At 39.5% G+C, this 25586-nt stretch overlaps 1 protein-coding gene across 1 annotated transcript in view; it reads left to right on the top strand.

Moving 5' to 3' along the window:
• LOC122668729 (probable RNA-dependent RNA polymerase 5) overlaps positions 1-25586 on the top strand; it is a 64470-nt gene that overhangs the window by 25845 nt on the left and 13039 nt on the right. The window contains exons 5-7 of the mRNA XM_043865265.1: positions 9753-9978; positions 14218-14363; positions 24635-24797. Coding sequence (XP_043721200.1) covers positions 9753-9978; positions 14218-14363; positions 24635-24797 — 535 coding nt within the window. The remainder of the gene's footprint in view (positions 1-9752; positions 9979-14217; positions 14364-24634; positions 24798-25586) is intronic.

Below are 25586 nucleotides of genomic sequence, written 5' to 3' on the forward strand. Positions count from 1 at the left end.
TGCTTGTTGCTGCCAAGGGATTCATTCATCTATCAATTTGTTATTTCTGTTTTTTGCTGCCACTGTTTTGTCTGTGTAAATAAATTAAGAAAAAGGAAGAAGAAGAAGAGAAGCCGAGAGAGAAGAGGAGGCGAGAATCTGCAGAACTGTGAGAGTTTCACGATATGTGTTACTCTCCTCAAAACCTTCATTATGTAAATAACTTAAAGGGTAAAACAGTGAACATCCAAATAAAATAAAAGTAATGGCTGATTAGACTAAAATACCCTCCTCATTGTGCTCTCGATATTAGCTTCTTGTGGTAATACTAAGATCACGATAACAGTCTGCAATATGGGGGACTCAAAAGTGACCACGGCCAACTCTGGAGTTGATTCTCAGCCGTGGACAGAATTCCTCTCTTATGCTGCATCTATTAAACTTGATGGATCAAATTACCTTATATGGGCCAGATCTCTCTCCTTGACTGTGGCAGGTAGGGGACTCAGTGGGCATTTTAATGGCACCTCCAAACAGCCTACTGAAGAGGGCACTGCCAAGACCCGATGGGCTGCCAATGATGCTATGGTTATTGTTTGAGTTAAAATAAAACCGCAAGCGTTCGGGTCAATCGTAGCTATGGGTCGAACACGAGGAGATATACGCCACTCTATTTAACTAACTTAAAAGTAATGCAAAGTGAACCAAATTAAAGTGTTAAATTAAACTAATTAAACTAACGAAAATCAATGCATCATAACTCATAAGCATGTAACAAAATTAAGGGATTAAATCGGCGTCCTAATACTAGGCATCTAACCTATCAAACTAAAGCGAATTGAAAGGAATAAAAATGCAGCCACACATACTAACCACATAAAAAGAAATAAGGGAATGAAAATGCATCCACAAACCACAACCATATAAAATTAAAATAAAAGAAATAAAGGGAGAAGAAGAAGAAGAGAGAGAGAGATAGAGGAGATGGAGAATGAGATTGAGAGTTTAGATAGTAAAACCTGGATGTGCTTGCATGAATGTAATTGAAAAGCTTGAATACTTGCATAAACTCACCATGGCCTCCTCTTCTAAATCTTCAAGTCTTGTCTTCAACTTAAGAACTTAGACTAGAAGGCTTAAAACCTAAACTAGAATTAAGAAATTACAACCCAATTGAAGACTTAAATTGAAATTAAAGCACAAACTAAACCTATTATAACCATTAACTAAAAATCATAAAAGCAAACTAGAACTTAGAAAAGCCAAAAATCACAAATTAGAATGAGAAGAAGAGAAGAAATTTCACTAAGTGAATGAGCAATTTTTTACAAGAGAGGTAGGGGGTATTTATAAGGGGAAGACAGGAGAAGAGAGAAGAGGGAAGTGTAGGAGAAATATTCCCTAAGAAAGAGAATATTCTCTTCTCCTTCCTCGTTTACAATGCCTTGAATCCCAAGAAAAAAAGAAAAAATAGAAAGAGGGAGAGAATAGAATATTAGTTACATAGACTTTCTATTTCTAGAAAAGTAAATTTCTAATTCTGACTTGTACTTCCTTTTCTTTGTAGATATCTTCTCCAAGCAATAAAATCAAAGCATCTTTGATTTTTCAACCTTCCATAGATGAGAAAATATCTTTCAAAATAAATCTGTCCCAAGTGAAGTTCTAGGAGTGCCCTTGAAAAGTTGAAGGGGAGAGAGAGAGAGTAATGACTAGGATTTCACTCATAATTAATGAAATGCCAAATCTGTCCTTCAAAAAACGTGGAGCATGGGGTGGTTATATAGGCCTCACCATTGTCTTCCTTGCGAAAAATCACCCAAAATAGACCCAAATCCCGGCCGACTATCAATAATTACAAATAAACCCCTACAGACCATTTTCACGCGTCATTACGGAAACGGCCATAACTTCTTCGTTTCAACTCGGAATCAAGTGTCGTTTGAACCGTTACGAAGCTGACTCGATGGGGTACGCCTCCATACTATTAACATCTCTAAAGTGCTTAAAAACATTTTCTTAGCATCATCTCCTCCATTTTCACAAGAATTCACCTAAAACCTGAAAAGTACAAGAAAGCACCAAGTAACTCTGTCTAATGTGGTAAAATGTATGCTTTATGCCCTAAGATTTCACACATAAATGTGCTCATCAGTTATGTATTTTGTTTTGAACTCCATGCCACAAGAGTTTTCCAGCCAATATCTTCTTCTTGACTCCGCTGCACAAATATAGGCTGCTGCTAAGGGCACTTATGGACAATTGGGGAATGGTGCACAGGTTTATGACATTTGGAAGACACTCCAATCTACTACCCAACAGGAGGTGTCCGTGACTAAGTACTATGCTGTCCTCAAAAGTCTGTGGCAACAATTGGATCACTATGCCTCCCTTTCAGCCCACCACAGCTACTGATGTTACTGCTTATTCAGCCTATGTGGATGAGTTTCGTGTTTATGACTTCCTGGCTGGTCTTAATGATGATTATGATCCAATCCGTGTGCAAGTCCTTGGTTGGGTGCGTTTCCCTATTTTAGAGCAGGCCTTCTCTTATGTTCTTACTGAGGAAACACGTCGGGCTGCAATGATGTTGGATCCTTCTGTTGAGAGATCAGCCCTACAGGCTGTTGGTTCTAAAGCCACTTCTTCTGACTCTACTGCCACTGCTACTGCTGCTGCCCCACCAAAGGAGCCTTACAAGTGTGAACATTGCAATAAACTATATCACACTAAGGCTCAGTGCTGGAAATTACATGGGAAGCCTGCTGACTTTGAGGCTAAACGTGGCCGTGCTAAACCTAAAAACAAAGCCAATCACACTGAAAGTGTAGCTCCGGCACCCACTGCTGACAATAGTTTCTCTCAGGAGGAGTTCCAAGCTCTCCGGCGTATGTTACAGTCATCCACTACATCTGATCCTGTCGGTTATTCCACACCATCAGGTTCCCTCTTTGCCCGCTCAGGTATCCCTTTTGCTGGTCATTGTGCATCGATTGTCTCCTCTCCCTGGATTATAGACTCCGGTGCCACTGATCACATGACTGGTTCTTCTAACCTTTTTTACACTTATTCCCCTTCTTCTGGGAAAGATAAAGTTCGGGTGGCTGATGGTTCCCTCTCCTCTGTTTCAGGCAAGGGGTCCATTAGTTGCTCTCCTTCATTTACTCTATCCTTTGTTTTGCACATTCCAAGGTTTACTACTAACGTTCTTTCTATTAGTAGTATTACCAAAAATTTAAATTGCAAAGTGACTTTTTTTCCTACTCATTGTGTCTTCCAGGAACTGGACTCGGGCAGGATGATTGGATCGGGTAGGTTGCATAGTGGATTGTATCTCCTTGATGATGGACCACAACAAGCTTTACCTTCCCAATTATGTCAGTCATCTTTTTTTTCTTCTGAATTACACCAATGGCATTCTAGATTAGGACACCCCTCTTTGGGCACTTTAGCTCTTTTGTTTCCTACTTTGTTTAAAAATTGTAATAAGGAAGACTTTTTTTGTGAGCCTTGTGTCTTGGCCAAACAGACACGATCCATTTATTCTATATCTAATAAACGAAGTCCTTCCTTATTTCACTTAATTCATTCTGATGTGTGGGGACCTAGTCGTAAAACCTCTCTTCATGGCCAGTGGTGGTTTGTTACCTTTATTGACTGTCATTCCCGTTTCACTTGGGTCTACCTTATGCATAACAAGAGTGAAGTCTTCTCTTGTTTTCAGCATTTTCATAAAATGGTCCAGACTCAGTTTAATGCCTCTCTCAAGATTTTGGGAAGTGACAATGGGACCGAATATATGGACGGTCAGTTCCAAAGATACCTTTCTGCCCATGGCATTTTACACCAAGCTAGTTGTGTTGATACTCCAGCCCAAAATGGTGTGGCTGAGAGAAAAAATTGCCATCTCTTGGAGGTGTCCCGGGCCCTAATGTTTGCCTGGCATGTTCCCTCCTTTTATTGGGGGGATGCTGTCCTTACTGCAGCCTATTTGATTAGTAGGTTGCCGACTCGGGTTCTTGCTTCCAAGTCCCCGATTGAGCTTTTACATGGCTCTTCCTTTTATATTGTTCCCCCTAGGGTGTTTGGGTGTGTATGTTATGCTAGGGATACCAGATCTCCTGGCAAACTTGAGCCCCGCAGTCTCCGCTGCATTTTCTTGGGTTATTCTGCCACTCAAAAAGGGTACAAATGTTATTATCCTCCTGCCCGACGTACCATGGTCAGTATGGATGTTATATTTCACGAAACTCTCTCCTTTTATTTGTCCCCACCTCTTCAGGGGGAGAGTTCTAGTGAAGATGTGTTGACCGTTGACCCCCTCTTAGGCATGTTTATGAGGAGTCTACTTCTGCTGTTCCTACCCTGCCTACCCTTACCCTTCCCTCTACATCAACGGGAGATATTCCTACACAGGGGGAGGTTCCCCATTCTCCTTCAGGGGGAGGTTCCCACAATTCCTGCTCAAGGGGAGGTCACCCCAGTCCAAAGAACTATTGGTGAATTTCAGCGAAGGATTGATGCTACAAATTTGAAGGTTTTTTCAAGAAATAGGACCAGAACTAGGGAGCTTCAATCCACTGTGACACCTATTCTTGTCCAATTGCCAACTCCGGCTCTGGAACCTACTTCTCCACCTGGTAATACTTCTTCTTTGGATCTCCCCATTGCTGTTCGCAAAGGTGTGAGAACTTCCACTCAACACCCTTTATCTCATGTTGTTTCTTATGATGCTCTCCATCCTTTCGTGCATTTGTTTCCTCGCTTTCTTCTGTTCGTATTCCTCAAAATTGGCAGGAGGCTCTTACAGATGGAAAGTGGAAGGCTGCAATGATGGAGGCAATGGACGCCTTGAAAAAAAATAACACATGGGAGCTTATGACTCTTCCACCAGGGAAGCGAACTGTTGGATGCAAATGGGTGTTTGTAGTGAATAGAAGGTGGATGGAACTGTGGATAGGTATAAGGCACGCCTCGTGGCCAAAGGATTTACTCAAACATATGGGATAGATTACCAGGAGACTTTTGCTCCTATCGCTAAGCTGAATACTGTCCGAGTACTATTATCTTGTGGAGTTAATTTTGGATGTGACTTACAACAGCTTGATGTGAAGAATGCCGTCCTCAATGGGGAACTCGATGAAGAGGTTTACATGGACATTCCATCTGGGTTTTCTTCTGACAGCAATCGAGGCAAGGTTTGCAACTTGGGACGTGCTCTCTATGGGTTGAAACAGTCCCCCCGAGCATGGTTTGGCCGTTTTCACAAAGCAATGGTTTCTGTAGGCTACAAACAGAGTAACGCAAATCACACTCTCTTTATCAAGAGAGTAGAGGAAAAACTCACTATCTTGATAGTCTATGTTGATGATATTGTGGTCACGGGCAATGATAGTGTTGAGATCAGCAGGTTGAAGACATTTCTTGGCCAAGAGTTCGAAATTAAGGATCTAGGAAAACTAAGGTATTTTCTTGGGATTGAAGTTGCCAGATCTTCCAAAGGCATCTTTCTTTCCCAACGAAAGTATGTCCTAGACCTACTGACTGAGACTGGTTTGTTAAGATGCAGTCCTTTAGATACTCCTATGGATGCAAATGTTCGTCTCAAGGAAAAGGAGGGTGATCCAGTTGATAAATGACGATATCAAAGACTAGTGGGAAAGTTGATTTATCTCTCGCATACTCGTCCCGATATTGCTGTTGCTGTTAGTCTTGTCAGTTAGTTATGCATGATCCCTATACTTCACACATGGAGGCTGTTTTTTGGATTCTTCACTACTTGAAGTCCGCTCCTGGGAAAGGAATTCTCTTGGCTCCCCATGGTCACCTACGCATTGAGGCGTATACTAATGCTGATTGGGCAGGTTCTCCAGACCGTAAGTCTATTTCTGGTTATTGTTCTTTTGTGGGTGGTAATCTTGTCACCTGGCGTAGCAAGAAGCAAAATGTGGTGGCCCTTTCTAGTGCTGAGGCAGAATTTTGTGCTATGGCACATGGTATTTGTGAGCTACTCTGGTTAAAAGGTTTGCTACAAGATCTTGGCATTGCTGTTCGCCTTCCTATGATATTGTATTGCGATAACAAGGCTACCATTAGTATTGCACATAATCCGGTACAGCACAATCGCACGAAGCATGTTGAGGTGGATCGGCATTTCATCAAGGAAAAGTTAGAGGAAGGCCTTATCTATGTTCCTTATGTGAAGTCTGCTGATCAACTTGCTGATATGTTCACCAAGGGACTACCTGGACGGGTCTTTCATCCTAACCTAGTCAAGCTGGGCATGCTTGATATCTTTGCTCTAACTTGAGGGGGAGTGTTAAGATATACCAGAATACCAACCGTGGGGGTATTTTGGTCTTTTTCCCTTTTTATTTTTATGTTATTATTTTGTTTTATGTATTCCTAGATTCCTAGTCATATTTCGGCTAGGACTAGGGCTTCCTTTTTTATTATTTTCACCTCAACTGAGTTCTATGTTGGATTCCTAGTTGTATTAGGAATTCCTAATAGGATTAGAACTGAGGCAGCATTCCTATTTTACTTTGATCAGTTGTAATTCAATCTATTATAAATAAAGGGCCTGGGTGATCTATTTCGATCACTCAAGCATTCTCCCAATTCTCTCTTCTAATAGGAAGAATAGGCCCAAAAACTGAATAGTTGAGGCGCAAATTTGAGGCAGATATGTCATTATAAATGGAGAACCAACCTTCAAAAAACCAGCACCAACAAAGGCTCAAAGCCCTGAGATCGATTTTTTCAGGGTTTTGAAAAAAACCCTGATTTTGTTGAGATCGATGTAGGGAGAGAAACCTGCAAAAAAAGCATTGGATTGAGCTGAAACATGGCTCGAGTGTAGGACTAGAAGAGATTAAGCACCCCTCCAAATATCAGCCCCAACAGAGGACAGCTGTCCCTAGATCGATATTTGTCAAGGTTTTGAAAAAAACCCTGTTTTTGAAGAAATCGATCTAGGGGGTCTTCAAGGCAGATCTTAGATAAAAAAAATTCAACAAAGGAACCTAATGCAGTTCTTGATCTTCAGTACGGGGGATTGATTCCTTACAGTTGAGGTGGAATCAATAAAATATAGGAAGCTTCCAATACGCAGCCAAGGTGTTGTTGATATGGAAACTTATGTAATCATGGAATGAGGTGAGAAAGAGCAGCAGCTGGATCTATGGATCACCTTATCAGTGCTGCCCTATTGAAGAATAGAAAACAAAAGAAGAAAAGAGAGAAGAGAAGAGGAGATGGAGAGAGAGAGAGAGAGAGAGGACCCTAATTCAAAACCTGCTCTGATACCATGTTAACAGATTTAGAATTAGAGTAAGGATTGGATGAATAATGATCATCCCAAGCTCTTTATTTATATCAATGGGAATAGAGAATAAAAATAAAAACAAGCAATGTGGGACTAAAGCGCACATAATAGAAACAGAAAAACATTAGAAAAGGGTCTAAAATACCCCTACGGTTCTAACAGGTGTTATATTTGGATATAACAATTCCCACAATGTGGGACTAAAGCCCACATAATAGAAACATAAAAATATTAGAAAAGGGTCTAAAATACCCCTACGGTTCTAACAGGTGTTATATTTGGATATAACCTTTCCCTTCTTTTTTTGAACCTTGAAGACGACAATTATACTGAATGTAGACGAGATCATTTGAATGTTGTTGCTCCAACACATTCCTCTTCTTGGTGTGAATCTAAAGAACAATCAACAACATGAGGTTATCCATCCTGTAAGCCCATCTTCCATAAAACTTTACAAATAACAAAAATAAAATTAAGCATCTAAAAAATTGATGTACTTTAGTGCTGAAAAACGGCATACCTAGTGCACAAGGCTTCTACCACTGCGGGGTTGGGATGGTTGCTGAAGTAGTCACAAACGCGATTGTGCTTCAATTGCGCTCACAACCCAAAAAGGAGCAACAAAGGCCAAGCAAACGTATTGCGATCTTCATAAGATCAGGGGCAAAACTTTCGTGTTTTTGCCGCCAAAGGATTTAAATATATGTAAGCAAAAAAGTAGATTAAATACAAATCAACATACAAACAACTACACAATAAATACACCATGATGTAGATCACAATTCCATATGTTCCTGCAGGAACAAGCCCCAAAACCAGCCCAGCAAGGTTGTGCATTCGATTGCTTGTTTTCGTTAGTTCGATGGAGGCCCAAAGAGAAGCATGAAGAACAAGAAAAGAGACCAAGACAGAATCTGTTCACACGAACAGTACCTGAGTTACTGTTTACGTGAACAGTGATTTGGGGGATGATATGGACAGCTGGTGTGAAAATCTGATTTGTTTAGTTACTATTCTCTTAGTAGTATCTAGTTAGTAAATCTATTAGTTTCTATTTTTGTTTCCTTGCTTATTTAGAAGGCTTGATCTAGAAAGCCTTAGTAGTTTTTATTTTCAGCTAGTTTCTATTTTTCATTAGTTGCTATTTTCCTACCTTTTATTTTGGTTTTATGAAGTTTATATTTTCTACCTTCTATTTTGCAAGCTTGCTTAAGCTATTAATAGGCCCCCTATTGTAAGGAAGGATCAGAGAATTGGAGAATAGAATTTGTGGCCAAACTTTCCATCGGTTATGGGAGAAATTGCTTGTTTCAATAGTTGGGATAGCTGTGGGTGAGAGACCCAGGCTGAGAGAGCCATTCCTCTACCCTCCCTTCTCTTTTTCGTCTTATCCTTATCCCTTTTATGTTTTTCTTCATATGTAATAGAAAAGTAGCAATAAAAAAAAAGAGTTGCCATTTTTTAATTTGTTCAGCCTTATTGTGTTGATCCTGGCTGCAATCGATCTCCCGCTGGTTTCTTTGGTTTGAGGTCGACTTTTGCATTACACCAGACTTCTCAACGGTTTTGTCTTGTAAAGTTGCATCAGTCACCAACCTTGCAACAACATCATTAAAGGCATCATTACATTCTGGCAAAAATTATCTTGATCCCTCTCAATAGCCTGAATGTACTTGCTAGGATTGAGGAAAATGCAGCAGGATATAGCGGACGCTACTTCTGATTCACCCAACACCTTTCAACAATCTCTATGACCTTCCAGAGCCTTTCTTTGTTCCGGAAATGATTTATGCTATTCTTTGTCTCATCCATTGCAAGATAAACTTCAGGCAAAGCGAGCCTCTCATCAGCTTGTACTATCTTAAAGAGGAATCCCAAACGATCATTATTTCCTGGAAAACATTCCTATACCAAGATTGTGGATAGTGATGCGACCAATCTTCCCAGTTTTAAGTATGGATTTTAACTTCGTAAACTCCACAGTCAGACCCTTAAATCTGCCTATTTCCACCCAAGTATCTGTCCACTGAACGAAAAAATATCAAACTAAAAAAATATTTCTATCCAATCTTCTAGCAAGATTTTGGAATTTTGTTCACTTTAAGCAACAGTGGAATTTCATTTGTTGAGATAATCGGATTAATGAACTTCCAAAGTTTTTTGGTCTTCAAGACAATTGTCACTTATTCTACTATAAGTTTATAAGTTTTCTTATCCATGGTAGGCGTTGAACAGAGTTATGATACAATAAATTGGCTTGAAATCAAGCCTAAAGTATTCCCGGTATATCCCTTTCTTGATTGAACCTCTAATTAGCGTGTCAATATTATTTATTTGTTTAATATGACATAAAGGAGTGTTTAGTGCAATTTTTATTCAAATTGTCTAATAATGAGATAATTTAAATTGGTAATTTTGACATGCTTTATTTTCTTAAAATGTGCAGTGACAGTGGGCAAATGGTGGGGACAGTCTTGGTGTACAGGCACCCTGGTCTCCACTTAGGGGATATACATGTCTTAACTGCCACCTATGTTAAGCAGATGGAAAACATTGTTGGAAATGCCAAATATGGTATTTTCTTTTCTACTCAAGGATCAAGATCAGTAGCAGATGAAATGGCAGGCGGCGATTTTGATGGCGACATGTATTGGGTGTCAAGAAACCCTAAGGTTGGCATTGATTGTCCACTGATTTATACATATAATACTAAATTTCCTACTGTTTTTGAGTCCAGAATGTGGTTCTCATAGTGACTACTTATGTTACATTGGACTTGTCATTAGTTACTCTGTTTTGATTCCGGTGTTTCTTATTGCTGCCGGTAACATTTCATGGTCTGTGCTTCTTGAAACATTCCCTTGTTATTTGTTACTTTTGTCATCTGTTTCATCATTATTGCTTTATTATTACAGAAAATTACATCCCCCTCCCCTGTACTTTGCCCTAATTACACGTTCTTCCCCTTGATTTACCCACCTGACATTTTGACCCCCTCCAGCTTATGGTGTTAGCCTGCTGTTAGATATGACTTGGAAAAGACTGTTTAACCCTTGTACTAAAACAACAGAAATTAAATTACAATGCTACCCTTTCTTTCATCTTCAACCTAAAACACCCATAACAGAGGAAATGAATCACCGGTCTTCATCTCTAGTGAGCTCTAAGGTATCTCCGGCGAAAACGAAGGTTGAGGGATTTTCTGAAAATGGTTTTCTTGAATGTAGGACATGTTGACTGGTTAAGTTCAATCCACACATCACTCCATCACGTCTGGTGGTTGCGTTCGATATCAAATGAAAATGCATCAGATCGCTCATTGAAGAGCTGAGGACTCCAAAAAAAAAAAAAAAAAAAAAAAAAAAGAGAAGAGCTGAGGACTCTGAACCCACCAAGGAATGAAGGGTTGGGGTTGTTGCCGTCGCAATCTTGTTTTGGGTTTAAATAGAAGGGGTTAGGGTCTTCTAGAATCGTGGATGGAGGTTGAAGATGAATTCTAGAATATTTCAGATTCTTTGCTTAAAAAAATGGGCTTTTCTTCCTTGATCTGTGATACGATTCATGGTCATCCGTAGACCATCCAAGGTTATTGATGGCAGCCTTCTGGTCGGCCGTAATTCGTCGTCGTTCGCCGTCAATCTTGAGAGCCGGTGATCACTTGGTCTGGCCAACTCAAGCGATTTCAATTTAAATAATCAGAATCTATCTTGCTAACGGACAAAATGTTTGGTATGGAGGTTTATATAGAAATGGGGTGATCAGTGCTTACAATTCTACAATCCATGGGAAGCTTTGTAATATTTTCTTTGATGTTTGGCATGTGTTCCTGTTCGTATCCTTCCTAGAGTTTAGGTCTCGCATCTTGATGTTTGATTGAATACCTGTGAATGTCTTAGTGAGGGATAGCTGCTGTGCATTGGAGATGTTCGTGATTGTGATGGGCCTGTTTTTCTAACATGTTATGCCATGTTCAAGTTCTCTCTATGTGTATGCCCATATCTGTGGACACCTTTGAACTTCAAATACATAAAGAAGCATTTGATGATGTTCAGAGGATTTATTTAGAGTGAAGTGATCTCTTTTCCAAGATAGCTGTTAATATGCAGATGTTGTGTATTTATTCTGTCATACTAGGTTGTTATTGGATTTTTCCTCTTTCCTGGTCCCCTACCCCCTTCATCTGGTCTCTGTGCTCTCATTTGCCCATATGCATCTCCTCCTCTTCCTCTGCAGCCAAACCCATGAGCCAGGCTCATGATCTGGCTGGACACCTTCGACACCGCCGAAGACGCTGCCTTGTCCTATGATCACGAGGCCTTCAGGCTATGGGGAGAGAATGCTCGTCTCAACTCCTTCTCAGTCAATGGCAGCTGGTTTCAACGCCGGCGATATCCAGGTACAGAGGAGGAAGACGAAGTGGGGAATAAGAAGAACAGAAAGAAACCCCCTTCTCTTCGTTTTGAATCAAAAGGGTATAATGGTATTCTTACAAGGTCTCAAGGTTAGCTTTGGTATTAATCAAAAGGGTATAATGGTATTCTTACAAGGTTTCAGGGTTAATTTTGGTATTAAAAAAAATATAAATACGCCACGTCATGACTCAACAGATGGAGGCTAACGGCAGGGGAGGTCTTAGTAATTTTTTGGAAACTGCAGGGGAATCGTATGTAAGGTGGGAAAACCAAAGGGAGGTACGTGTAATTAGGGCAAAGTACAAGGGAGGGAGATGTAATTTTTCCTTATTATTATTATTATTATTATTGTTTTCACCATCATCATTATTATCTTACTCTTAGCAAATAGCCACTTTCTTGTAAATCTCTTTACCGAAGGTCTATGGTGTATCCCTAGCATAGTTGTCAAGGTGTCACCTTGGCACCTCCTAGGAGATGTGGAACTTTTGGGTGGCCTAGGCCATTGGTCGCCTTACTTGTTTAGTGCGCCTTGATCTGAAATACTCTAAAGAGGAGGGATGAATAGATGGATATAGTGGAGAAAAGAGTGGAAAACAGAGTAAATGAGGGGAAAATGGGGACAATAGGGCTGCAGCAGCATAAGTAGGAGAATAGGAGAAGCAGAAGCAGAAGCACTGGTTCTGGCACTGTCACCGCCATAGCAGCAGGCCATTGCAGCAGCGAATGAGAAGAGGAGGAGGAAGAAGAAGAAGCAGCAATCGCCGCTGAAGAAAAGGAAGAGCCACCACCGTCACTTCCACCTTCGCTACCATAAGAGAAGAAGAATGACAAAGAGGAGGATGAGGAAGGTAACTTTCCAGACTTCCCTTGCCACCATTGGAAGCAGTTGAGACTCGTTGTCACATTGGAGCAACCTTACCATTGCACCAAGATTCGCACTAACTTAAAATTTCCAATTTGTACAGAGAAAATTGCAATTAACTTAAAAGCATGTCTTTTTTCTTTTACTTCACTCATGAAAAATCTTTATATTTATGACTAAGAAAATTATTTCTTCTATATTATACATAAGCACCGTACCCCTATTTACATACAAGCACTTGACTAGGCGCATGCGATTATGCCCTGGCACTGCTTTGGCTCATCTAGATGCCGTGACAACCATGATCACTAGCTTGATTCTTTTTCTTTATAGTAAAATTGAAGGTTTAAGTTCTGAGATTTACATTGAACAAATATTGGGTGATAGAACCAAAATGAGCAAAATTGTGTACTTTTGTGATCTGTAGTAGAGATGAATGATTTTGGGTAATCTCCTAACAGCTTTGGGATGTCCCACTGGTGTACATTAATGGGAGGAGAGATATCGCTCAGGTGCATACGTAATGGGGGGAACCCACCCTTCAATAAGCCTCACCAAGGACTTTCCCTATGTTAACAAGCAACTAGATAGGATGCTCAAACCAATGGATGTGACAGTGCATATGTTAAAGAATAAGATCTGCATAAGAATCTTCTAATATCTCTCGTACATAAATATGTTTTTCCTTCAGGATACCCAAAACTAATCAATTTGTCTATCCATGATGTTGATAAATAATATTCTAAAATAATGGCTTTACCCCTGGTTCTGTATTTTCTGCCTCCTGCTGTGACTATTTGATCACTCGTCTCTATGAAGTGCATTAATAAGTTGAATTATAATTTTTTTTTCTTGGACCTTGGTTTTTTTTTTTTTTTTTTTTTTTTAAATTTTTATGTATGGCTTCTTTGATGGTGTGCATAGATTTAACAAACCTATGTATTTACAAAAAAGTTTAAAAAAATGGATATTTGATCTCCCTTCACTTGCCTTGTCACTTGGCTTATAAGCCCTCCAATGGGCCCCTGTCAGTTTGCTACTATGAGATATTTAACTAGTTTAACTGTTGTGTTTCACAAAGATTATATTTTCTCCTGAAGAACTACTGTGCATATGGTATGCCATTTGGTTCTGGTATCTTGACTTGGTGCACTCAATCGCTGATCCAATTTTTTTCACCATCACCAGGAGAAAGGATAACAAATTGACTATGCCATATAGGTTATGCATTACATGTACATGTACAGTTGTCTGTATATTGTAGTAAACATGATATTGCAAGGCCAATTCCTAGAAATTTTAATTGGTAATTGAATCAATGTGGGTGTCGTATCAACTTTCATCACTATGTCCCAAATGTTGTTTCAGAGTTGTCAAAGTGTTACTTAGGTTACCATGTGTTATGCAACACGCAAGTGATTAAACACAAGTTTGTTGTCTAGGGATCATTAATACCTGTGAATGTTTGTACAAAGTAGTAGATTCTATATTTACCATGTTGTGGCACCGATACAACCATGTTTGAACTACGTATGAGTACTGACACTTCGCTTGACTTGGTGGTCATTTTTTTTTTGTAAAGTGACATAACTTGGATTCATTCATCGCTGACCACATTTTTGCATTCTATCTAGCTACTACACTATTTCAGACCAAGTGAACCCTGGACAAGTACTTACGCAGCAAAAGGCATAGGACTCGAGAAACCAACTGATTTTTCGTCTGAGGAATTGGAGAGAAAGCTTTTTCAGCAATTCTTAGATATTCGCTTTCAACCGAGGTGCACTCTCGCCTTTTATTTTATTTAATTCTGTTTTTTGAGTTAAATTGTTTCAGTGAATGTATTGTGCTGTTACTGAGTAGAAACATGTTACTGAGTAGAAACACAAGTATATTGTTTCCTTATTTATCTTTGTAGTTATGGATGTTATTGCAAAAACTTGTCTGTTCAATGTAGGACCCAATAAGCTACGGTCGTTCTTCCTCCTTCCCCCGCTCCTTTTAAATTTGTTACCAGAGATGAAAAATCAAGTGGCGGATGGATGAATACAAATAAAAACTTGTGTAAATTTTTTTGAAAGATGTCATACAACATGTTGATTACCTTGAGCCAATCTACAAATTGGTGCTTTGTAATTTACATTTCTTGTACGAAAATTAGTGTTTGTTTATGTTATCAAAGAATTAAAAAATGTCAACATTAAAATAAATTATGCAACAAGAAGATGAGTACGTTGCATACATAGTAAAGCATTGCTTGGGATGTTTCATGGTTGCTTTTGGTAGTTCTTTTATATGATATACTTTTTAATTTAATTATGAAAAATTCTTAAGTAATATATAGTAGGACGAAAATATAATATATTATTGTTAACATATCCGAATTAGAGAATAAGGCTTGGATCATTAATGATCACCCCAAGCTCTTTATTTATGTTATTGAAAATAGAAGACAGAATTACAAGTAAGCAATGTGGGACTAAACCCATATAACAAAAACAAAACAGTAAAAAATCCAGAATGCCCCCCACAGTATTTTGGCCCATTTAATCCAACACTCCCCCTCAAGTTGGAGCATATATGTCGTGCATGCCCAACTTGACTAAGATAGGAAGAAACACTTTGCCACTTAGCCCCTTGATGAATAAATAGGCTAACTGATCAACAGACTTCTGAAAGGGAACACAGATGAGTCCAGCTTCGAGCTTCTCCTTGATGAAATGCCGGTCAACCTCACCCATACTTAGTACGATCATGTTGGACAGGGTTATGGGCAATGCTAATGGCTGCTTTATCATCACAATAAAGCATCATGGGAAGATGGACAGCAATACCAATATCCTGCAAAAATCCTCTAAGCCACAAAAGTTCACAGATTCCTTGTGCCATTGCACGGAACTTTGCTTCAGCACTGGACCTTGCTACAACATTCTACTTCTTGCTACGCCACGTGACAAGGTTTCCACCCACAAAAGAAGAATAGCCAGAAATTGATTTTCTGTCAGTAGGGCTAGCCCAATCGACATCAATATAAACTTCAACATTTAGATGACCATTGGGAGAGAGAAGAATTCCTTTTCCTGAAGCAGACTTCAAATATCGCAAAATAAGAAGGACTGGCTCCATGTGAGAGGATTAAGGATCATGTATAAACTGGCTCACCAAACTTACAGCAATGGCTATGTCAGGTCGTGTGTGAGAGAGATAGATTAGTTTTCTTACAAATTGCTGATAACGGCTTTTGTCGACAGGTTCGCCCTCTTTAAGTCTTGTAGAAGCTTCCATAGGAGTATCTGAAGGATGACAACCTAGCAACCCAGTCTCAGTCAACAGATCTAGGATATATTTCCTTTGAGAAAGAAAGATGCCCTTTGAAGATCGAGCGACTACTATCCCTAGAAAATATTTTAGAGTCCCCAGATCCTTTACGTCAAACTCACGGCCAAGGAAGTACTTCAATTTCTTGATAGCATCACCATCATTACCAGTGACCACAATATCATCAACATAGACTATGAGCATAGTTACGTTGTCGCCAACTCGCCTAATGAACAAAGTGTGATCAATATTGCTTGCTCATATCCTACTGAAATCATAGCCTTGTGAAACCTGCCAAACCAGGCTCTAGGAGATTGCTTCAAACCATAAAGAGCACGCTTCAATTTGCAGACCTCGCCCTTGGTCCTGTCATCAGAGAAACCTGGTGGAACATCCATGTATGCCTCTTCCTTAAGCTCCCCATGGAGGATGACATTCTTTACATCCAATTGCTGTAGATCCCACCCAAGATTTGCAGCCTAAGATAATAACACCCTTACAGTGTTGAGTTTCGCCACTGGTGCAAAAGTCTCCTGATAGTCAATTCCATAAGTTTGAGTGTAGCCCTTTTTCAACCAATCGTGCCTTATACCGATCTACTGTCCCATATGCCTTCTATTTTACCACAAAGACCTATTTAGATCTAAGTGGTTTTTTCAGTGGAGGAAGAGCCACAAGATCCCATGTATTATTTTGGGGTGGTGCTCTCATTTCTTCTAATATTGCCGCCTTCCACTTTCCATTTGTAGATGTTTCCTACCAATTTTTAGGAATGGAAACAGAAGAAAGAGAAGATACAAATGCACGTAAAGAAGGAGAAAGAGAACTGTAAGAAACAAAACAGGATATGGGATGCAGAGTGCAAGTCCTAGTACCTTTGCGATGAGCAATAGGTAGGTCGGAGGGAGAGGGCCTACCAGGAGAGGAAGAATCTGGATCTTGAGTCGGCAACTGGATGGTTATTGGTGCTACCATAGATTGAAGCTGCCCCCTTTTGGTGCTTCCCTTTTTATAGGTGATCATATTGGAGTTGTCAATCTTCTTCTGAAACGCTCCAGTAGTTCTCTGGACAGGAGTCAGCTCCCTCTGAATAGGAACATCAACAACACTCTTTCCCATGGTTTCCCCCTGTAAAGGACTACCTTCGGATGAGGGGGGAACAGCCAGCAAAGGCTGGGCAGCAGCCTTAGGGGGCTGGACAGCAGCCATAGGTGGCTGGACAGCAGCCATAGGGGTTAGAAAAGGAGGAACCTGAAAAGACAGCACATCTTCACTAGAACTCTCCCCCTGAAGAGGTGGTGAAGAATAATAGGAAACGGTCTCATGAAAAATAACATCCATACTGACCAAAGTACGGCGGGAAGAGGGGTGATAGCACTTGTAACCCTTCTGGGTTGGAGAATAACCCAAGAAAACACAATGTAACCTCCTAGGTTCAAGTTTGCCTGGAGATTTTGTATCTCTAGCATAACACACAACCAAACACCTTGGGAGTAACAACAAAGGAGGAACGCCCCAGTAAAACTTCAGCTGGACTACGGGAGTCAAGAACCCGGGAATGTAGCCTATTGATGAGATAGGCAACAGTGAGGACAGCTTCTCCTCAATATTGAGATAGGACATGTCTAGCAAACATCAAAGCCCTGGCCACCTCTAATAGCGACGATTTTTCCTTTCTGCCACATCATTCTGGGCAGGGGTATCAACATAACTGGTCTGGTGAACAATACCATGGTCACCTAGATAGTTTTGAAATTGAGATTCTTTAAACTCGGTTCCATTATCACTTCTCAATATTTTGAGAGCAGCCTAGAACCGAGTTTGGACCATTTTATGAAAATGTCCAAAACACTCAAAAATCTGATTTTTTGTGTGTAAAAGATACACATATGTGTGCCTAGAGTGACAGTCAATAAAAGAAACAAACCATCGGTGACCAGAAAGAGATGTTTTACGACTAGGACACCAAATATCAGAATGCACCAATTGAAAACAAGAAGAAGTCCTTTTATTTGATAAGGAATAAGTTGATCGTGTCTATTTGGCCAGAACACAGGCCTCACAAAAAAAGTCATCCTTAGTACAAGGGGTGTCCAAACTAGAAAATAAATGTACTAAAATTCCTATTGGAGGGTGACCTAATCTAGAATGCCATTGGTAAACTTCAGAAGAGACCAAGGAATTCTGAGGTAGCGGAAAAGGTATGGTGGAGAGGGACAACCTTCTTCAAGCAGGTACAATCCACCATGTTTACCCAATCCAATCGTCTTCCCAGAGGCCAGATCCTGAAATACACAATGGGAAGGGAAAAAAATTACATTGCAATTAAGATCACGAGTAATACTACATTACTACTAATAGAAAGAAGGTTAGTAGTAAAATTAGGAATATGTAAAACAGAAGATAAAGGAAGAGCAGAAGTCCAGTTGGTGATTACTTTTCCAGATATGGAGGAAAGGGAACCATCAGCTACTTTGATCTTGTCTTTCCCAGAAGTGGAAGAATAACAATGGAATAGCTCCAAAATCTATGATCCAAGGATGGGAAGCTACAGAAGCACAGTGACCACCAAATGGAATACCTGACCGGGCAAAGTGTGAACTTGAAGGAGTAGCAAAGTTGGCAGTATCAGCAGATGTAGTAGAGGCAGCAACAACGAAAGTCCTTAGCACACGTAGGAATGCCTGTAGATCAACCTGGGATAGACCAATGTCAGTAACAGGGACTGTAGTAACAATCTCAGTGTGATGAGCCTTGTTCTTTGGCTTTGTCTTTGTTTTTGTCTTTGCAGCCCTTTTCCTTCGAAGTTAGCTAGTTTCCCATGAAGTTTCCAACACTTGTCTTTGCAGCCCTTTTCCTTGTAGTTGAATCACCAAGAGAAGCAGTGCCAACAGGTGCAAAAGTAGCCGGGGCAGCAGCTTTGAGGGCTGATCTGTCAGTAATAGGTGGGTGCAGCATAGCAGCCCTACAGTTTTCCTTAGAGGACACCAAGGCATAGGATTGTTCAAGTTTGGGGAAAGGCTTATGGCCCAATACTTGAACACGAATCTGGTCATACTCCACGTTTAAACCAGCCAAAAAATCATACACCTTGATCTTGTCCACATGCTTCTTATATGAAGCAATGTCAGCAACTGTAGTAGGATGGAAATTAGAGAAGTGGTCCAATTGTTGCCACAGACTACGTAGAGTAGCATAGTATTTGGAAATTGAAAATTGTCCCTGAGTAGTGTGGAGGACTTTCTACCTGAGTTCATATACTTAGGCCTCATTGTCAAGCTGCCTGTAAGTTTTCTTGCAAGCAGCCCAAATCTGAGAGGCTGTATCAAGGAGAAGAAAATTATGTTGCTGATCTAAAGTCATAGAACCAATCAGGTAGGACATGAGAACACCATTGTTGGCTAGCCATCTTTCTTGAGTAGGACCAGTCTCAGTTGGCATAATAGTGGTGCCATTAATGTGACCAGTAAGGCCACGGCCAGCAATAGCAAATGAAGCAGACCGAGACCAAAACAAGTAATTAGAACCATCCAGTTTGATTGGATTACTAGGAAGGTATGAAATTCTGATTTGCCTTGGCTATCTTGATCAGAAGTAGCAATGGAAGTGATTGACCCACCCATACTTGTAACAGAGAAACCCAATTCGCAGAGAGGGGTTGTTGTGAAGAAAACCCCAACAAATACTCCAAAATAAAGGTTAAAAATTGGAGGAGAGACTGCTGGAAATATAGTAATTCTTGTCTCCAAAAATCAGCAATAGCAGCCAGTGCAATACCCTAGATAGACTTTTTCAGGGTTTTTTTTCAAAACTCTGAATATGGTGAGATCGATGTGGAATCGAATGGGAGCAAAAACACACTGGAATGGGCTGAAACTTGGATCGAGTGGCCTTCTAGTAGTGTTGAATCACCCTTCCAAAAATCAGAATCAACAGAGAACAGTAACCCTAAGATCGATATGTGCAGGGTTTTAGAGAAAAACGTCGATGAGTGCAAAAGTCGATAGGGAAAGAGAGTCTTCAGTATGGCTAAAGATAGAACCTTGTCCAATAAATCTGCTGCAGTTCCTGAGCTTCAATAATGTACAGAGATCCCTTGGTAGATAAAGTTGAATCAGTCCCAAAATCTGAAGGCTTCAAATTTTGCAGGGAGGGTACACAAGCTTCTATCGATTCTGAAATTTTTTAGAACATGAATGAGGTGATGGAGGGCAGCAACTGGATCTGTAGATAACCTCATCAGTGCTGCCCTAATGGAAGAATGAGGAACCAGAGGTGAAGGGTGGAAGAAGAACTTGAGAATGAAAGTGAGAAGAAGAAGCAGAAGATATCGAGAATGGAAGAGAGGAGAGTTACCCTAATCCGAAACCTGCTTTGATACCATGTTAACAGATCTGAATTAGAGAATAAGGCTTGGATAATTAATGATCACCCCAAGCTCTTTATTTATATTATTGAAAATAGACAAAATTACAAGTAAGCAATGTGGGGCTAAACCCACATAATAGAAACAAGAATAAAACAGTAAAAAGTCCAGAATACCCCCCACGATATTCTGGCCCATATAATCCAACAATTACTATGAGGGGGAATACATTGGGTTGCAATCTGTATTTTTTCCCCATATGAAAATTAAACAGTCTTGTGATTTTCTGGAGTTCCTAAAAATTCTGGAAGGAACAAAGATTTTATTTTTTGGGAGAATATTATAATGTTAAATTCGAAATTGATTAATAGCTCTGGCGCTCTGCAGCCACATATGGTCATAGTGGACCTTAACTACATGTGGCAGACAGAATTGGGCAAACGAAATCTTAGTGAGTTAAGTGATTGATTCCTTTTTGAGTGCTCGATTCTTATGTGCTTGTATTTGTTTAGTTGATTAACTGGCTTCTTATTTGATGACAGACAATAGTATATTCATCGAGTATTGGGCATGGTTGTCTATGTGGTTTTGATATTTATTTTTTATACATTGTTTTTGTTATCATTATGTGTATCTAGTAGACCCTCTATATTTGTATCAGATGATTAGGGTTGTAAAAGATTGGATGCTGACCAGATATGTCTTATTGTCCTGTCCATTAAGAAAATCTGGATATTTAACCGTTTCCGTGATGGAGTGTCCCTTTTTTGTGGGAAGAATCAATCAGTATCAAGTACATAATATCATTGGGAAAACTACATTCTGCACTATTTTGGTTAAAAGTAATCCTCCAACTTCCTATCTTTGCATAGAGAGTTGGACTTGGCATTATAGGCAAACAAATATTGGCAGTTGATTGTCTTTGGAGTGCTAGGAGATCTGTTGGTTCAGGGGTCTAACTAATCTACAAATCGTGGCAAGAGCCATTGCTGGTCCTTTCTGCTGGAATGACATTTATGTCGAGCAATGGTGCCACTGATGCAGAGAATTTCAAAATGTGAAAAGAAAGAAAGATAAAGAACAAACACAGAAATCGAGAAAGTATTCTGATCAAAACTAAAAGCCGAATAAATAGTTGATTTTATTTTCTTTTTCCGATGAGAATCAAGGCAAAACATTTTCATGCAAATAAATTTACAAATCAATTTCACACGATGAAAAAAGAATGAAGCATAAGCTCGGGATTGAATGTAAGAAATGCCACCAATAAGATTGCATGTGGAGGAAAACTCACATGTCTCTTTGATCTTAATGTGACTATATTCAATACAAACTCACTTGATCCGCATTGGTTTCTTACTTGCAAATTCCAGGATTCAGTGCACAAATAGACTAGGAAAAAAGCAAAAAGGAAGAACCTATGGAGGTTCAGCGATTGACATTGAGTTACGACTTTCAAACAAGCAATTGAACCTGAAGATGAAACCCTAGGTGGTGAGAGGGATCAAGGTTCAAAAACTCGTTTTGTTTCGTCGTTTTGTCAGACTGAGATGAGTGACATACCGAAATTTTGTCGAAACAGTGAACTTTTTTCCCATGAGTTTCGCTTAGCAATTTCAGGCCGCGGGGGGGGGGGGGGGGGGGACAGCCGAAATGAGCAAAATACTGAAACGAAATGACTGAAATTTCTACGAAAGGATGCTTATTTCGTTCACCTCCTGTTTCGTCTCAGACATGCTGAAATTAGCAAAAGTTCGGTGAAATTTCACTAAATTTTTTAACTATGATTCCAATAACGTGAACCTGTCGATCTAGTCATATTCTAGCAACATTTCCTAGTATGCTCAAACTGGGGAGGAATCTCGGAGAGAGAAATATTTGTTATGAAAGGGGACATTTTTCTCCAGTGGAAAAGTATTCCAATCCTAGTCTATATTTTTATATAATAGTATTATACAATGATACATTGTTAATGATTCAATACTACTCAACAACATTCATAACTTTATTTAGTAAAGTTTTACTGGATCATATTGTGATGATGTACTGGATCAAGTTGTGAGGAGTAATGATTTAATGTTTCTCATCAACATATATTATAGTCGATGGAGGTCTTAAGAGGATCCGATATACCTAACTTGATATGCATCCTATATGAAGCAAATATGGCATAAATGTCTTATACCCAATGGATCACTTAGAGTAGGGGGGTGAATCAGTGATATCTAAAAACATTCCTCACAACTTGCCTCACATGCACACTCGTCAGTAAACACCTGAAAGCAAAATCACAAACCACAACACAAGGCAATACGTGGTTCGGCAGTGTGCATACATCCACGGTGCAAATGACCGTTTGAGCTACAACTCAAATCCAGCCTCAGTATAAAAGCACAATACTGTAAGTTTGACTGCACCCACAGCCTGGAGCACCAATTCACAATTTGTGTCGCACACACGACATAGGAGCACCAACTACACAGGAGCACCGTCCCTGTTACAAGATTCAACACAGCATCCACTGTTTTTGAAGCTACAACCCCATATGCTTGTCACACACCCACGCAACAGTGTTTACAATGAAAAGTAGATTGACAATGAAAACCAAAAAATTCCGTCTACCCTTGCCCCCAGAGCAAACTTACATGAAAATTAACAAAGAAAATTAAATTTTAAATGACCAAGCACCAACTGTCTTCTTTGTCTTCAAACTGTACACACCTTGTCAGACAAAGGAGGGGGGGGTTAGGGGGTAGGGGCATGGCTCTCTCACCCACAGCTATCCCAATTGTTGAAACATGGAATTTCTCCAATAACCGATTGCAAGCTTGGCCACAAATTTTATTCTCCATTTTTGTTCCTTCCTTACAATAGGGGGCCTATTAATAGCTTAGGCAAGCTTACAAATTAGAAACTTCCTAAAGTAGAAAGTAGGAAATAGAAAGTAGAAACTACTAAACCTAACAACTAGTGACAATGGGAACTTATTGAAAATAGAAACTAACTTGAATTGGAAACTACTAAGACTTTATATTTCAGCCTTCTAAAACAAAAGGAAAGACTAAAATAGAAACTATTAGGCAGCAACAAAATCAGTTTTGTCTTGCTATATTCAGTGGGGCCCACAAAATCTCAAATTTTGCTTGGATTTCCTTCTCAATACAAGGCTCATGGATCCATAACACTGTTCACGTGAACAGTAGTTCGGGTACTGTTCATGTGGACAGTAACTTTTTTTTTTTAATTTTATAATCTGTCATGCTTCTCTCTGGGCTGGGGCTGCCTTAGGTGATGCTCCATCGAACCAACAAAAACTTGCCACATCATCAGACCATGCTGCCTCTCACAGAAGTCGAATCCACAACCTTGATGTGCTGGTTTTGGGGCTTGTTCCTGCGGGTACATATGGACTTGTGATCTACATCAGTTTGTTTACAGCCCAAATGATGTGTGTTCAGAACTGTATCACAAACTGTAAGACTACGTGTCGAAGCCATCAAATCATTTGGGATACCATGATTGAAGCCTGTAAAGTGGGATTCCTATCTTGCACCATTCTATCTGCATTTTGCTTTTACTGTTTCTTATTTATTTACACACTTCACCCGACCCTTCAACCCCTACAAAAAAAGAAAAGAAAAGATTGGACCCCTTAAACAAGACGGAGCCTCCGTTTACTGTTACACTGATATGAATTTAAACAACTGATTTTATTATGCATTTTAGGTGGTCACTCAATGGTAAATAATGTGTTGAAGTTAAAGTGAGCTTAGTTTTTAAGCATGTCAAGAAGAATATATGTTATTTTTAATTATTTGTATAAACGTAGCATGCCAGGTGTGAAAATTTGACAATCAGAGTTTTCCAATATAAGCTTCCAGGTTGGACAGTTCATTGACCAAATTTTGTTTCAAGATCTCTGGGATTGCCTAGTGTTTTTCTCCTTTCACAGCTTTTCAATGCGTTTGGTTCAGAGAAATAGTGATTAGTATAGAAGAGCATTCCAACTTACTAAAACACAACTGGCAGGATTTAAATTCCAAAATGATTCCATGAATTGGATGTTATTTTTCCCCCTCTTGTGGTTTCCCTGATTTTGACTGGCTGTCATTCATGGAACGTTTTATGACATTTAGGTTTTAGGAACTGGGATTCTGTAATTGGGATTTCATTCCATTACTAATTTTCATAATGGAAGACGAGTAACATTTATGCAAATTTTGATGGTCATGAATTATGAATAGTTACTCTCGACTAGTTGCTAGGAAGGGGGCTTTGTGTTCCTTTTCATTGCTAATTTGTATGCATTTGGATCCTACTATGTCTCAATTATACTGACAGCTGAAATGGTTTCTTGTCTGTTCCAGTCATGCTGCTGGTATAGCAGCAGACAGCTGGTTATCTTTTATGGATCGTCTACTGGTTTTGGGAGATGAATGTGTGGAGGAAAAAGAATGTCTGAAGAAGAAGATGCTTCAATTGATTGATATATATTATGATGCCTTGGATGCACCAAGGACCGGAATTAAGGTTAGTAGCTTAACTGCTGGTCACTGTTGTAAATGAACTGCAAAATAAACCTGTGTGAGTGAACCAGTTCGGCAGTATTAACAGGTGGCTCTATCTAGGGGAGAACAATTTCAGTATGCTAGAAAATATTGTGTCGAACTGCTTGTTTACTGGTTCAACAGCTCTGAGTTGGTCTCACAGATGATAAGCCGGTTCATTTGACTCTATCTATTTCTGTAGATCAAGATGGGAAAACTTCAAGATGACTGAACCTTTTGGTCCCTTTATCGGTTTCTGTGTCCATCCCTCTAGGCTAGTCCTTTATAGTTATATCAACAATGTTAGGTACTAATATTCTATCAATCTTCCTTTAATTAAGGGTATACTCTTGGTTTTCTTAGCCTAACTTCTTTTTTTGTAAATGAAAATTATTACCGTATCTTAGATTGCAAATGAATATGCTTACACCATTTCATTGTAGTTGAACCCCACTTTTGTGTTGCCATTTGGCCTTAAGCTTGTTGCTATGGATGCATATTTTGTCAAGAATTTCTATAGCTGGATATTTCATAACAGCCATTGCATCAAGTTTGTTTGATTTTTTTTTTTTTTTTTTTTTTTTTTTTTTTTTGGGGGTGTGGGGGGGTTAATATAATGTCATGGGACATGCAAAGTATCAATTTAAAGAATGCAAGTTGTGAAGGCAAAATTTCTGGCATGCAGACCAAATATCTACCATGTAGCATATCGGTTGATGTTCAAATTTTGTGGACTGATAGACCCAAGATCCCCTGCTCACGTGTCAAATTT

This window comes from Telopea speciosissima, chromosome 7 (genome assembly GCF_018873765.1).
Source record: "Telopea speciosissima isolate NSW1024214 ecotype Mountain lineage chromosome 7, Tspe_v1, whole genome shotgun sequence".
Taxonomy (NCBI): Eukaryota; Viridiplantae; Streptophyta; class Magnoliopsida; order Proteales; family Proteaceae; genus Telopea; species Telopea speciosissima.